The following is a 16,170-nucleotide window of genomic DNA, read 5'->3' on the forward strand; positions in this document are numbered from 1 at the left end:
TTCAATGCAATAATGGAACTTTTAAAGATGTACAAAGAAACCTGTAATATTTTGTATTTGCAAATGCTTGTTCATTCTGAGAATGCATTATTGTATATTATTTATGGTTTCCTGATCTTCAGGGTCTGCCTTCAATATGTGGAAGTGGCGTTTTAGCTAAATATAAACACTATGAAATCTCATTTTCAAAAGCCATTTTTTGTTCCACTGAGATTATTCAAAGAAAGCAAGCTGCAACAATAAAACTAATTAACATAAATATGTGCAGTTTTAACAGTGAATAAGGATTAACAATTTTCTAAATGGCATATAACCAAAATTATGAGCAATTTCAAGTAAACTTGTCATTTTTGGTTGGCTGAGTCACAGAATGAAGGTGATAAATTAAAATCAACTTCCTCTTCCCTCCAAGCAAGATACATTTAACTTGTTTAGAGTTATAGTCAGTGAATCTGAAAAAAGCAGTAAGAGTTTTGAATCTATCACAGTTAGACATTGTTTACCCTAGTTTACATTTCACAGATAGGAAAATAAGGCTGAGATATGGTGACTTTCTGAGGCCACCTATTCAGTCTACATGCAAGAAGACTTTGAACTCCTTTTACAAAAAAATTGTCAGTTTTCCAAAAATACATAATAGTTTGAGGGGTTTTCTTGCAAGTGAACATTGGAAGTTACTGAGTTGGCAATCACTGAAACATTGCTAGCTTTTTCACTTCTGATCGTTTCAATATGGGTTAGCAGTAACTTCATCTCTTTAAATGCTTTTTACAGACTGGCATCTAATAAAACTCCAACATTTTTGAACAATGTAATGTAATGTAATGCCTTACATGTAATTCTGTACTGAATTCTATGGCATTTAAACCAATTTAAATGTTTCTATGGTTTATTATTACCCTATATATTTCTTTATCCTCAGTACAGGAGCCCTTTCTCATATATAGTAGTTAGTGCCCTCTTGTATTCATTTCATGGTTTCTGTTTCATTTCATGGTTTCTGTATCAGTCTTAACCATGGATCTTTATCTAGATGTTTAAATACCTAGATCTCCTTCTAGAAGAATAGGGATTAAAATATGTAACAGGTATATATGGCTTTCAAATTTTCTTATCCAACAGAATTTACTAAGATGTATTATTTGCATGGGAGACTAAACTAGGTTCATATTTAGTAATTCATTGTTAATTTCTTATATAAAAATAATTATATATCTTTTCTAAAATGGCTTTATTTTAAGTAAAAAAACAATCCGGGAAGTACTTATATTTAAAATTTCTAAGAGCAATTCAAAAAAATTAAGGAGCTATTTTTCCCAAGGATGGAATTCCCCCCCCCTCATTTCCTTCTAATCTCAGTTGTTAAAAATCACCCGCACAACTTCATCCACTTTATATCTTCCTGTTGCTCACTTCACTATTAAATGTAATTTCCAGCCACCAAAAAAGTGCCCATTCTTGCATAAAAGTGCATGTTGTCCTCTGGCTGAGAATACATTCTGTAGATCAGGCAAGGAATTCCGGCTGTCAGGGTTGGGGTGAGAAGAGCCTTCTCCGCTGTGGCCCCGGCCCTTTGGAACATCTTATCCCCTCAGGTTAGATTGGCTCCCACCCTCCTGACTTCCCACAAGAGCCTGAAGGCCTGGCTCTGCCAGTTGGCTTTAGGCCCTAATGAGGGAGTTCCAAACTGAAGGTGGTTGATCAACTAACAGCAGCTCCCACCTCCCTCCTGGTATATTCTGTTAATTTTCTCCCCATCTTTTATTGTAGTTTCCCCCCCTCCCCCCCACTCCATCCCCTCCCCCTCCCTCCAAAACCACCCCCTCCCTCCCCCACCCAACTTCCCAGAACAAACACAAGGTATAGTTCAAAAGAAAAAACAATCATTCGCTAAATTTTCCCTAACACAAATTATAATCCTCCTCTTCTTCTCAAATCCTAACTTCCCCCATACAAATCAAAGATAAATACATCCTAATCATTCAAAAGCAATCTGATATCTCTTAATCTGATATCTATTTTGCGTATATTCAATCCATTTTTTCCATTCAGTTAGATATTTTTCTTGTGTAGTGTCTTTCAAAAAAGCTGAGATTTTAGCCATCTCAGCCAAATTAGCAATTTTCAATATCCATTCTTCTATTGTAGGTTTCTCTTTTTTCTTCCAGTACTGTCCTATCAGTAGTCTTGCTGCTGTTATTAAATTTAAAATCAACTTAGTCTCAGTTACTGTACAGTCCGTAATAATTCCCAATAAGAAAAATTCGGTAGGAACTTTATCTTCTTTTTCAAAACATTTTGTATAATCCACCAGATCCTTATCCAAAAAACCTTAATCTTCTTACAAGTCCACCAAATATGAAAATATGTAGCATCATCACAATTACATCTCCAATATTTCGCTTGTATATCTGGATACATACATGATAATTTCTTAGGGTCTAAGTGCCACCTATAAAACATTTTATAAAAATTTTCCCTCACATTCTGTGCTTGCGTAAATTTAACATTTCTAACCCAAATTTTTTCCCAAGTTTCCAAAAATATTGGTTCTTGAATATTTTGTGCCCATTTTATCATACAATCCTTTATTAAATCCCTTTCAGAGTCTATTTCTATCAACACATTATACAATCTCTTTATATGTGCCTGAGTTTGATTTATAATTTGTTTTACTAAGTTTTCTTCATTCTGCATGATACCAATTTTCTGATCTTCTTTCCACCTAGCTCGTAATTGCCCATGTTGGAACCAAGTATAATTTTTCCCTTCTTCTTTTAATTGTTGCAAGGATTTTAATTGTAAATTACCTCTCTCAAAATATAAAAGTTCTTTATAAGTAATCATATCCTGTTTCTGTTCTATATTTATACTCTCTATTGCATGCCTGGGGTTTGCCCAAATAGGAATTTTATAGTTCAACTTGTAATAGTATTTCTTCCAGACACGCAGAAGAGCAATTCTTAATACATGGTTCCTAAAGGCTCTATCCACTTTTTTATCATACAATAAATATGCATGCCATCCATATAATAAATCATAACCTTCTATATTCAAAATCCTTTCCTCCGTTAAGTTAAACCAATCACTTATTACCAAAAGAGCAGCTGCTTCATAATATAATTTAAAATTGGGCATTTTTAAACCTCCTCTTTCCCGTATGTCTTGAATTATTTTCATTTTAACTCTCGCTTTTTTACCTTCCCATATAAATTTATTAATTCCAATCTGCCATTCTTCCAAATTTTTATCTTTCTTAATCATTGAAACAAAAATAAAAATCTAGGTAAAACATTCATTTTAATGGCTGCTATTCTCCCCAATAATGATAATTGTAATTTTTTCCAATTGAACATTTCCTTCTGAACATTTTGCCATAATACCTCAAAGTTATTCTTATACAATTTCACATTTGAACAAGTAATATAAACCCCTAGGTATCTGACCTTTTTTACAATTTCAAATCCTGTTGTTTCCTCTATTTTTTCTTTCTGTTGTCTAGTCATATTTTTTGTTATCACTTTTGTTTCATTCTGATTTACTTTAAACCCTGAAATGTTTTCATATTGATCAATTATTTCCAGCAAACATACACTTGAGTATGTGTGAATTCTTATTTACCCACTACAAGCAGGCAGATTAAAACAATAAAGACTAGCAATGCAGTCCTCCAAAAGCAGTTTCTAAGACCTTAAATTGCCACAGTCACAACAAATAATGTACATTTTCATTGCCATATAACAAAACAACAACAACCCAAGTTATGAAAGTGAAGATAACCTGCAGAAATCATTATTTTAGGAGAATGGCTCCAATCCATCCACAACACAATAATTTAGCTAGTGGTATCATAAAAAATATGCCTGTGGTTTGCTGAAGGAATTTGATACTTAAGGTCCTGAATGAAAGAAATCTTCCAATGGAGTTGACAGTTATGGAAAGATAGTACAAAGAAAATACGCTTATTCAAACAAGAAAACCTAGGAGATACAAGAAATATCTAGATAAAAAATTATGCCATGTAAAGTAGCATGGTTCAGCTTTTTGGACACAGAGTTTATTTATATATATTGAAGAGAACAAAAATGTTTTAAATATCAGAACATGAGAATATTAAAAAAATTACAGTTTTAAAATATTGTGCCAAGACAATCCAGTAAGGGGACAGAATGATACCTAGAAAAGACAGTTGAATGAAGCCTTCACTTTTCCAAAATGTAAAGAGAAACTGGAAAACAGTTCAACTAGAGAATTAAATACAAAAACTGATGCCATCTATATCCTAAATGATAAAACAGCCAGATTCTTGTTTCAAAGAGAGAAAAACTGAAAAATTGGTAATTACTAATAAAGGATTTTTGCAAGATATGATCAGCAAGACACTGATTTTCTCACTGCACCCCATCATCTCTAATGGAAGGCTCGCAAAGACCATATTTTCCAGGCCATACGTTTAAGAGGGAGTCCGGAACATAATGTGAGAAAATATGCCTGGAACACAGAACAGATTAATTTTAATGACTGTGGATAATTCATGATGTCAACTGAAATGGGAACCATACAGTCAACAGGCTACACTTCATATTGTAGTTTTTTCCCCTTGATATAAACTTACCATTGAGAGGGCTGGAAGATATTAAATAAATGGATTCATTAGTGAATAGATCATATATACTATAACTGAACTGCTGTGAACACAACTTTCTGGAAGTAAATATTTCTATCTCCTTCAATTAAGTCTTCATCATTCACTTCTTCAACATGCATACTGCTCAAACTATCCAAACCAACTATTCTGTAAAGAAAAGGTGCTATAATATGAGCCTCCATGACGGTTAGATAGTGAAATATGTTACATTGAGTACTTACTGTTACATGAGACAGATACAAAACCCAAGACTAAGAATTTAAAGTCACACTTATGTAAAATGCCTATTCTTTATATGCTGTGTACTCTAAATTCTCCATTGATTGCAATAGACCCTGTTGGCATAGTTCATTACATTTGACAAGTGAAAAAAGGAAACATCTGCTCAAATTAAATCAATGTATAACAATAGTGACTCAACGACATTGTTGAGAATTAAATGAATATTTGTATGGTGTGTCATATATCAGACAATTCTTAAGTGAGCCAAAGCTGAAGTACTCATATTACGAGTCTAACTAAGGCTCTTTCAAATCAGATTCTGAGTAAGTAGGTAGAACCTGTGGTCGCAGATGACCCAGATCTTCCATTTACAGACTTTTCATTTCAAAGACCCTTCTTATTTTACCCATAAACACTGAATTCCCTTTATGGGAAATGGAAAAAGTACAGGAACTAATGCAGATATGACAAAGTAGTCTTCTCTAAATTAATGTGATTTATATTGACACATAGACAATAACTTAATTTGTACTTACATGTATTTTTCTAATATGCAGTGACCTTAGTTAACAAATATGTTTATGTACAGTGCTTCTTGTAGTTGCTTAACAGTTTCAGTTGGTTCCTGATAGTATGGCCCATTACCAGGTAAATTTCCAAAACATTTAGAAAGTTAAATGTTTTGACTGTGCTTTTCTCAAAAATGTACAGCTCTCTTAAGTGAAATAATTCAATGAACAAAAGCTAACCGTAATTTGTAAAAAAAATAAGAAACCATTAAAAATTCTTTTTAAACCACCTTAGTTAAAAATGATGAAATATTTAACTCAAAATTTAATTTTTATGTATTTAATGAATACTCTGTCACTCTCTTTAGGGAACACAAAATGAGAGTTAAATCTTTCAGAAAGAATGTAGTCAGAATACCAAAAATACAAATAAGGCAGTCCATAGACTATAAGAGTGATGTGTAAGAGATGTCTGAACAGCCAGGAATCTCATTTGCTTTGAGTACTTCAAGATTTTTCTTAAACAGATACAAAAATCCTTTCCTACTGAAGAACTTTAAAGAAATTGTAAAATTTACAACTCTTACTAATATACAGAGTTTCACAAACAATTTCTTCTAATAGAAAAAGTTTCGACATACATTTCTTTTCTCTTTTCTTTTATGCAGTTTCAATTATTTTTCTGAAGAGAATTATCTCAGATTCATGCTTTTTACATAAAAAAACAGAAAGGTAAATCCTCTATTTTAAGAAAACTTGTAATACTGTACATACTTTTAAAAAGAGAAGTATTCCTTATCTTTGTTCCTATTTATACCTCTATCTTCATTTATCTAAATATAAAAAACGCCTCATTGACACAGCAGGTCTTGGAAGCTAAGACTGGAAAAGAAACATTAGAGATTTCCAAAGCTGTCGGCTGGAAAGCAAGCATATCCTGGAAGAAGCAGTAGCAAGCTGGTTCCAGGAAAATTTTATTAATAAAATTGGGAGAAACCAAGTTCATATTCACAGTATGTAAGAATTTTCACAAATGTGGAGTCCTTCTCGTATCTGAGCTTGGTTGCTTGCAGATGTTTCATGAGCAACATACTGTATATTCTCTTTTACTGGATTTTCAGAACTATCTATTCTTTGTGTTATTTATTTCTTTTCTACAAACTCTGCAGAGTTTTACTAGAGAAAAAATGGATCCTAGCAGAACTCTCACCAATGCTACCACACATATCATGGCAAAGTCCATAAAAAAACTCTGATAATATATTCTATTTCCTTGCTTTCACAAACCGTTTGTTTATATTCACATTCAAATGCAAAATATAGCCATTAAACAAGGAAAAGTGTTTTTATTTAAACACTTTTGACAAAACTGCCTGTCCAAAAATTATAGCAAAGTGCTCCTTGTCAAAATAGAGGAAAATGATGATTGGGCTAAAGCAATTTACCTGGTTTGTGTACAGAAACTTGTTTTGTTCCACTTTGCCAGGTGTGTGGATAGCAGAAAGTGGTGGAGGCCAAGTGTGGGTCATTTCCTTAGAAAAAAATGAGAGAAATTTCAAAAATATAATATTATAAGGTATTAATATATTTTAAACTTGAAATTCTAAATTCTAGAACAGGATTTGTGGCAGTTTTGTTGTCAACATATTCATTTTTTAATAACAAAAATCCCACCTATACCAAAATGTATGAAAAAATGATTCTACCCATTTGCATGATCACACTTTCTATCAGCCCTCTCAGGTAAACCAGATAGGAAACACAATTAGATGAAGTGATTTTATTTTATTGTAGCAGAATCTTGCAAGTCTCAGTGTAAGCTTCCTGGTGCTACAGTACTTTTAATTACTTGATCCAATAGGGCAGGTCCTTCCTAAGAGTCTTTCTCTCACCCTTAAGCCATTAGGGCAGGGGTGTCAAACTCAAATCATCAAGATGGCATCATGTAACATATTGGGACTTTTTTCCCCTTCACTAAACCGGGCGTGGGCATGGCCAGCGCATGATGAATCTGGCCCACAGGCCAAGAGTTTGACAGCCCTGCAATAGGAGCTCCTGCTTCTCTTACCTATTTGCTTCCTTCCTCTTTTCCCTCTCATTCCCCAAGATCATCCATGCATTCCATTACAACTTCCCCAAAAGAATGCCACCAAAGCTTGCCTACTGCTAATTAATTGTGTATTATTATTATTTATTTGATTTTTATTTGATTTTGAGTATGTGAGTGTTTCTTAATCTTGGTAACTCTAAGATGTATGGACTTGAACTTCTAGAATTCCCCAGCCAGCATGAAGTCCACACATCTTAGGGTAGCCATGATTGAGAAACAGTGATATATGTATTCAAAAGGAACATGGTTCTAAATTTAATCCCTACAAAAAAGGATACAGAAACTGCATGTATGTATGTATGCACACATACCAAACTATGACAATGTGCAGTTTTCCTACTGTATCAACCTAGAGTTCCTAGCTGTAGTTGAAACCAATCTTAGACATCTTCCTCTGATCCCCAATGTGTGCATATAGCAGAATGTATATACCATCCAGGGGTGAAATTCAGCAGGTTCTGGAGAATTGGTAGTGGAAATTTTGAGTAGTTTGGAGAACCGGCAAATACCACTTCTGGCTGGCCCCAGAGTGGGTGGGAATGGAGATTTTGCAGTATTTTCCCCTGCCACGCCCACCAAGCCACATCATGCCCACCAAGCCACGCCCACAGAACCGGTAGTAAAAAAAATTGAATTTCACCACTGATACCATCACTCTAAAATTGCAAAACCAAGACAAAAAAGGATCAAAATTAACTGCTCATAAAAGAAGCTGTCATGTGTAGAAAATTAACTGGTAGCTTCTTCTTCAATATACAAACCATTCTCTCACACATACCAGCCTGTCTCATACATATAAGTATATAAGTATATATACAATTTCCTCTAAACTGTAAAAGTAGAGATGGAACAGTTTGGATGGAGACGGACTAAAGGAAAGGTAGCAGCACTAGAAACGGAAAGAAAAAAGGAATAATAAAACTGCATGGAAATTTCTTGGAAAAAAAAGATAACATGGCTGGAAATTATAGAAAATATATAGATTTTCTGGATCCATTTCAATTAGCTTTTTGTCCAGAATATGATAGTGAAACTAGATTTGTTGCCTTGGTGATGCTTTATGTTGGAAAGTAGATGGGAGGAGCACTGCACTAGATCTTCTGGACCTCTCAGTGGTATTTGATACCAATGATCATTACACCCTTCTGAAATAATTGGAAGGACTGAATATGGGGGACATTGTTTTGTAGCGGCTCAGCCCAACCTGAAGGTGATCCTAAGAGATTACTCTTTGACACAAGGTTTGATTTCCTACGCTCTTTAACACATACAACAAATCTGTGGGAGAACTTTGGAGCTGGGTGACATCTGAATATATTTTGGTTCACACTCTGCCAATATTTATAAGTTTAATGAAAGCAGAAGTTTTCAGCCAACCTTTTAATTAACAATTGATCTGTTAATTGACTTGATTTCATTATTTAATTGTTAATTGAATTGAATTGATGTTTTGATTATTTTCATGTGTTTTTGGTATGTTCTTGTTCTCGTTTACATTTTGAATTCTTTGAACTGTTATAAGCTGTCCTGATTATCAAGTGATAGATAGGCTGGATATAAATATAATAAACAAATAAAGTGTCCTTTGCAGCAGCCATTTATTTGGCTTAGAATTTATTGCTCATTTTCTATGCTATGCATAATGTTCTTTACCCTGAAGGGAAATCATGTGTGCATGTATCTAATAAAAAGAAGCTGGTATTGTGCCTCTAAATATTTTGTCAAATTGTTGAAGGTATTTGGCTAGTCATTTGTGAGATGACTAAGTTGCATCTCAGCAGCAATTTAAGAGTTACAGCAGGTGCTTAAACAAAACCAATGGACTGTGTAATAAAACAATTGTCTGAAAACCGGCCTGGCACAGACAAGCCGAGATGATGTGATTACTGTATTCAGGGTGCAGTCTTAGTCTGCCTTAACCTCCTTTTCCCCAAGAATTGTGGATTCTAATTTCTGAATTGCCAATAAGATAAATGCAGTTTGTTTTAACTTGTCAGCTGACAAATACAAGAAGAAAATGAATATGAATGGCTGCCTCTTAAAATGGGATAATGTAAATCGAATACGAAAGGAAGAATTAAGATATATCAAGGTCAGGATCATTATAGTCGAAACACACAGCCCAGAGCCCCTCATGAGAAAGATGGGTTGCTTAGAAATATGACGTATAAATATAAATAATAATAGTAACGTCACCAACTGCATAGAACATACATTTAGAAGTATTAAGCACAATTGCATTATTTTTGCTATTTCTTACTAAAACAGTAGCCACAATCTGAGGATTATCTTAGTGCAATTTCAAGTTATGAAAATAATGGAGGATAATAAAAAAACTGAGTCCAGTTGATCACCACTAGATGACAGATGGCAGAATACAAGTAGGCAAAAGAAATACAGAAATAAATAAAAATCAGGGTTTTCAAATTAGCTAGCATTGCTATGAAAATCTTTATAAGTTGGCAGAGTGTTAAACATGCATAGTAATGGATAAATACCTAGCACATGGGAGTATTTCATATGATACTGATTACATTTGTAGTGCATATTTTGTTATAGAACAAGCTAGCAGTTATATTGATTAGCATTTGCTACTGATTCAACTCCTGCCAACCTAGCAGTTCGAAAGCATGCAAATGCAAGTAGATAAATAGATACCACTTTGGTGGGAAGTTAACAGCTTTCCATATGCCTCAGTGTATAGACATCACCACAGGACCATCTTTGGACAACATTATCTCCCTTGGTTAGGAAACAGATGAATTACCTTTTTTTAAACTGATAATGAAGTCAAGACACAAGGTGTAATCTATGGGATGAATATAGAAAAGGCAGGGAAGAAAAATGTATAATTCAGTTGTGTGATTGAGTAGTGCCTCATAAGTTATAGCATTTGCAATAGGATGGACTTGCTTCTTTTATAAAATATGTCAGAGAGAGACTGACCAAGATAGGGGGAGGAGTCAAATGGAGGACTAATCTGACCTTTGAATGCTGTTGAACCTTATCTAGTCTGATCCAGGTGCAAACCACTATTTTGAGAAGATTCCTGTATTGTACACTTGAGCTAATTGAACTCTTCAAGTGTGGATCTTTGTATTTGATTATTTGTACTTACAAATAAGACTTCTGGAAGGGCCCAATAGTGGTAACCCCCCCACCCAAAGTAGAATAACACAATGGTATGAATATGAGAAGAGTTTTCAAAAACTAAAACATTACACAATATATTAATTCACTAAAAGCTCTCAAAACTAATAATGGTACTATAAATGGTCAGACTGGATGGGAACCTGTCTCAATGAACCTGTCTCAATGCTGAACACAGATCATGGGTATACTTTTGATATCCTATAAGTTTCAATCTCTTAAGTGAATGAATGTTCCCTAAAGATCAGAATGACTGAGCTGGAGGAATAGGCATACTAAATATACATACTAAATTAACTAAGGAATATACATACTAAATTAACTAAATATAACTTTATGAAGTACTGGCAAATTAAATTAAGCAACAACAGCTCCCATGATGTTGCTGCTTAAAGATATTGCAGAATAAAGATATTGCAGAAATGAGGAACTTGGGACAGAATAATACAGCTCTGTGGGTAAAAATTCCTCACTGAGAAATTATATTATTAAAATATTGCCCAATGTGGATGTGACAGTAAGTAGGCTAATATGTGACAATCCTAGATATCATCATAAGAAAATGTAGGGCTTTTGTTAGTGCAGGCAGAGTTGACGTTACAAAAACAGTGGACAAACTAAATGAGAGGGATGTTGACATGGGGGATATTTCTTTTTCTCTATAAAATCTACCAGTTTCAGATATGGGAAAGAACAAAAGTCATATCCATTCATCCATCCATTCATAATTCCTCCTCTGTAATTAAGGTTCAAAGAAAAACAAAATACACTGTCTAAATTCATAAAACTTCATGTATTGCTGCTGCAATCTGCTGCACCCCCTGCAGATTGCAATACCTGAGTGAGGGAATGTGGAGGGACACTACCCTATGTGGTCTCATCAAGCAGGTACAAAGAGATTCTGCTGATATCCAAGTCCTGAAAATTTTAAAAGTGATAGCTTCTTGAATAGCACCTGGAAACCAGCCAGTAACCATGTCAGGAGTCATAACTGATAACAGATAGAGCTGTGAAAAGGCAAAAGCAGCCACCTGCTCTTTGAACAGGAACTGCAAGTTTAGAACTCTTAAATTACAATCCAGTTCAGTGAGGGACAGACAGACCAGTCATCCTCTTTTATTGAGATTAAGGTTCAAACTGCTCTTTCCCATCCAAATCTAAAAGCCTAAAAGCACCTCAAAAACACTTTGATGGCAACACCTCTTGATCTGTGTTGAGATTGAAAGTTGACATCAATAGCATACTGATGTCCTAAACCTATGTCAATAAACAACTACCATACAATGTCTTCCTGATGAAGAGATTGAACTCTGAGAGAGACGGGAATCGTTGAGGTGACACTGGCTGGGAAAATACCAGGCTCTAAAGAGCCTGGAAAATCCAGCCAGACGAACCGCAGTTGGGGGGGTCTTCGGACCGGAACCGTCCTGTAGGGATGGCGAAGAAGGAGAGGCAACTTGGATGGCTAAGAAGAACAGGCAAGATCCTCGGGAAGCCAGAGAAAACTCTTTAATCCGATGGCAGGGGGCAGAGGCCATTGCGACCGCCATGAAGCCAGGGCATCTGGAATAAGGATTGTGCAGGAGCGGAGATTTGGATGAAGTATTGGTACCGGGTGAGTGATTGGCCAACTCACAGGTAATAAAGAAAAAAAAATGGAAATTTTTAAAGCTACCCTGGCATGGAAACAGTAGCTAAATAGTGTCAGGGGAAGTTAATTGACAGAGAAGAGAGAAAGTGGAAGTAAAAAACACTAAAGCCCAAAACAGTGTTTGATGTTTAAACTTTAAATGTGGATACTGAATTTGGAGAGACTAAATTTATTATAAGAAAAAGAAACCCAAAAGAAAATGTTTTTGGAATAGGATTGGATATAAACAGGAAAAATTTTGAACCATAAAGGAAGATTAAAGAATAAAGAAAAACCCACAATAGAAAAGCCCTGCTAAAGATTTTAAATTGGACTTGAACTGGAATGTAAAGTTGGAAATTGGAAAATATAAAAAATTTGGAAGAGAAAGAAAGTTGTTTGGATTTAATACACAAAATTGGATAGTTTTTTAAATTGTTGACTTGGAACTTGTGGATTTTAGAGAGCCATCTACTGGCAGAAAAAAAGTACTACATTGAACACTTTAAATATGGGAAATTTACTGCATCCTTGAGGAACGAGCCATGAGAGTTTGTAAGGAGGATTTGTTTGTCTTCTCAAGAACTGAACATTGATTACACAAGAATGGAAAATAACAAACTTTGAATTGGAGTTAAAAAGTAACTAGAACATCAAAACCATCTCACTAAGTGAGATGGTTAAAATGGTACGTTTATCATTTAACATAACATAATAACAGAGTTGGAAGGGACCTTGGAGGTCTTCTAGTCCAACCCTCTGCCCAGGCAGGAAAGCCTACACCATTTCAGACAAATGGTTATCCAACATGTTCTTAAAAATTTCCAGTGTTAGAGCATTCACAACTTCTGAAGGCAAGTCGTTCCACTTATTGATTGTTCTAACTGTCAGGAAATTTCTCCTTAGTTCTAAGTTGCTTCTCTCCTTGATTAGTTTCCATCCATTGCTTCTTGTCCTGCCTTCAGGTGCTTTGGAGAATAGCTTGACTCCCTCTTCCTTGTGGCAGCCCCTGAGATATTGGAACACTGCTATCATGTCTCCTCTAGTCCTTCTTTTCATTAAACTAAGACATATCCAGTTTCTGCAACCGTTCTTCATATGTTTTAGCCTCCAGTTCCCTAATCATCTTTGTTGCTCTTCTCTGCATTCTTTCTAGAGTCTCAACATCTTTTTTACATCTCAGCAACCAAAACTGAATGCAGTATTCCAAGTGTGGCCTTACCAAGGCATTATAAAGTGGTATTAACACTTCACATGATCTTGATTCTATCCCTCTGTTTATGCAGCCCAGAACTGTGTTGGCTTTTTGGCAGCTGCTGCACACTGCTGGCTCATATCTAAATGGTTGTCCACTAGGACTCCAAGATCCCTCTCACAGTTACTACTATTGAGCAAGGTACCACATATACGGTACCTGTGCATTTTGGTTTTTTTGCCTAAATGTAGAACCTTACTTTTTTCACTGTTGAATTTCATTTTGTTAGATAGCGCCCAATGTTCAAGTCTGTCAAGATCCTTCTGTATCTTGAGCCTATCTTCTGAAGTGTTGGCTATTCCTGCCAGCTTGGTGTCATCTGCAAATTTGATGAGTTCCCCATCTATCCCCATGTCCAAGTCATTGATGAAGATGTTGAAGAGTACTGGGCCTAAAACAGAGCCTTGGGGTACTCCACTGCATACTTCCCTCCGTGTGGATGTAGTTCTGTTGAGGACTACATGTTGAGTGCGGTTGGTCAGCCAGTTGCGAATCCATCTGGTGGTGGTGCTGTCTAACCCCACATTTTTCTATTTTATCTAGTAGTAGGTTATGGTCTACTTTATCAAATGCTTTACTGAAGTCCAAATAAATTATATAGACAGCATTCTTCTGGTCCACTAATTTTGTCATTTTGTCAAAGAATGCAATGAGATTAGTCTGACATGATCTGTTTTTAACAAACTCATGTTGGCTTTTCGTTATTACTTTGTTTGCTTCTAGGTGCTCAAAGATTCATTGCTTGATTATCTCTTCCAGAATCTTCCCTGGTATTGAGGTCAGGCTGATAGGTCTGTAGTTTCCTGGATCTGTTTTTTTTCCCTTTTTTGAAGATGGGAACTACATCAGCTCTTTTCCAGTCCTCTGGCAGTTCCCCTGTGCTCCAGGATCTTTGAAAGATATAGTTCAGTGGTTCTGAGATTTTGTCTGCCAGTTCCTTCAGAACCTCAGGGTGTAATCCATCCGGTCCTGGTGATCTGAACTCATCTAGGGTAGACAGGTGTTCACTTACCATTTTTTCCCCTATTTTAACTTGTGTTCCTAATCTGTTTTCTGTGGTGCTGTTTTTGATAGGTTGGATTGTTTTTTCCTTTTGTGTAAAGACAGATGCAAAAAATGAGTTAAGTAGCTCTGCTTTCTCCTTGTTGCTTGTCACCTTCTTGCCACTTTCTCCCAGCAATGGGCCAATTGTTTCGTTGACTTTTTTCTTGTTTTTAACATGTTGGAAGAAGCTTTTTTTGTTATTTTTTACTTTTGTCGCTAGCCTTTGTTCATTGTGAGCCTTAGCTTTCCTCACTTCATCTTTACAGGCTCGGGCTATTTGCTGATATTCTGCCTTAGTTATTTGCCCCTCTTTCCACTTTTTATACTTGTCCTTTTTGTCTTTCAATTTGTCAAATAGTTCTTTATGCATCCATGCTGGTTTCTTTTGAGATTTATTATTTTTCTTCTTCATTGGTATTGTGCTAGACTGGTCTTTTATAATCTCACTTTTCAAAATTTCCCAAGCTTCTTGAGTTGTTTTCCCCTTGAGGATTCTCATCCATGGAATGCTTCTCAAGCTCTCTCTAAGTTTATTGAAATTAGCTCTCTTAAAGTCCAAGACTCTAGTTTGACTTTGTTCTAATGTTGAATTCCAGTATTGCATGATCACTTGCCCCCAAGGTTCCTAATAGCTTCAACACCTTCTATCATTTAATCTCTGTTAGTGAGAATTAAGTCCAATATGGCTGATCCCCTTGTTCCCTTCTCTACTTTTTGGGATTTGATTTGGACAGAAAAAAAATCAAGAATTTTTCTGGAGCATATTCAATGGGATGAACAAGCTATTAATGCGAAGCAAGAAAATGACACTGAAGATAAAGACACTGATTAAAAATTAAATGATTATATTGGGAATAGCAATGAAAAAAAGAGAGTGAATAACAGTTTCAATTATTACACTGGGATTAACAGTGCTAAAAATAGAGAGGTCAGAAAGAATCAGAAGAGACAGACTAACAATGGGGAAATGAGTAAAATGAGAGGAAAAAAGGGGAATAGATCAGTTGAGAATAGAGGACAATCTAGGCGAGAAAGGTTTTTTTTTTTTAATGATTACATTGGGATTAACAATGCTAAAAATAGAAAATTCTATTTTCTAGGGGAAAAATTGAATGATTACACTGGGATTAACAATGGGGAAATAAGGAATGTAAGAGGAGAAAAGGGGAATAGACCAGAAGAGAATAAAAGAGAGGATAACTATAAAAAGAAGAAAAAGGAAAAAAAGAAAATGGGTGGTATATTAGATGGACCAGGAGAAAATGATTAAAGGGAGTAATTAATGGATAGGAGGAAGGATAATATGATATATGTAAAGTAATAACTGTATTAACAATGGTATTAGGATTAATATTGATGATTATACTATTTGAATAAGATGGAATTGAAATGAAATGAATAAACTAAAAATATTGGGATTGTTAAAATTGAATTTAAATGACAACATAACTGATTTGGTATAAAATGATTTATTTAGAAGGGGAAATTGTATAAAAGTATAATAATAGTTTTATTAATAATTGTGTTATAAGTAATACTGGTGATTATATTATTTGAATAAGATGAAGTATATTTTGTAACTCTGAAAGTGAAAAGGTATTA

At 35.0% G+C, this 16,170-nt stretch overlaps 1 protein-coding gene across 1 annotated transcript in view; it reads right to left on the reverse strand.

Moving 5' to 3' along the window:
- Positions 1-16,170, reverse strand: part of AFF3 (ALF transcription elongation factor 3) — a 284,542-nt gene that overhangs the window by 133,286 nt on the left and 135,086 nt on the right. The window contains exon 5 of the mRNA XM_058186246.1: positions 6,825-6,911. Coding sequence (XP_058042229.1) covers positions 6,825-6,911 — 87 coding nt within the window. The remainder of the gene's footprint in view (positions 1-6,824; positions 6,912-16,170) is intronic.

The sequence above is a fragment of the Ahaetulla prasina genome, chromosome 5, assembly GCF_028640845.1.
Source record: "Ahaetulla prasina isolate Xishuangbanna chromosome 5, ASM2864084v1, whole genome shotgun sequence".
Lineage (NCBI taxonomy): Eukaryota > Metazoa > Chordata > Lepidosauria > Squamata > Colubridae > Ahaetulla > Ahaetulla prasina.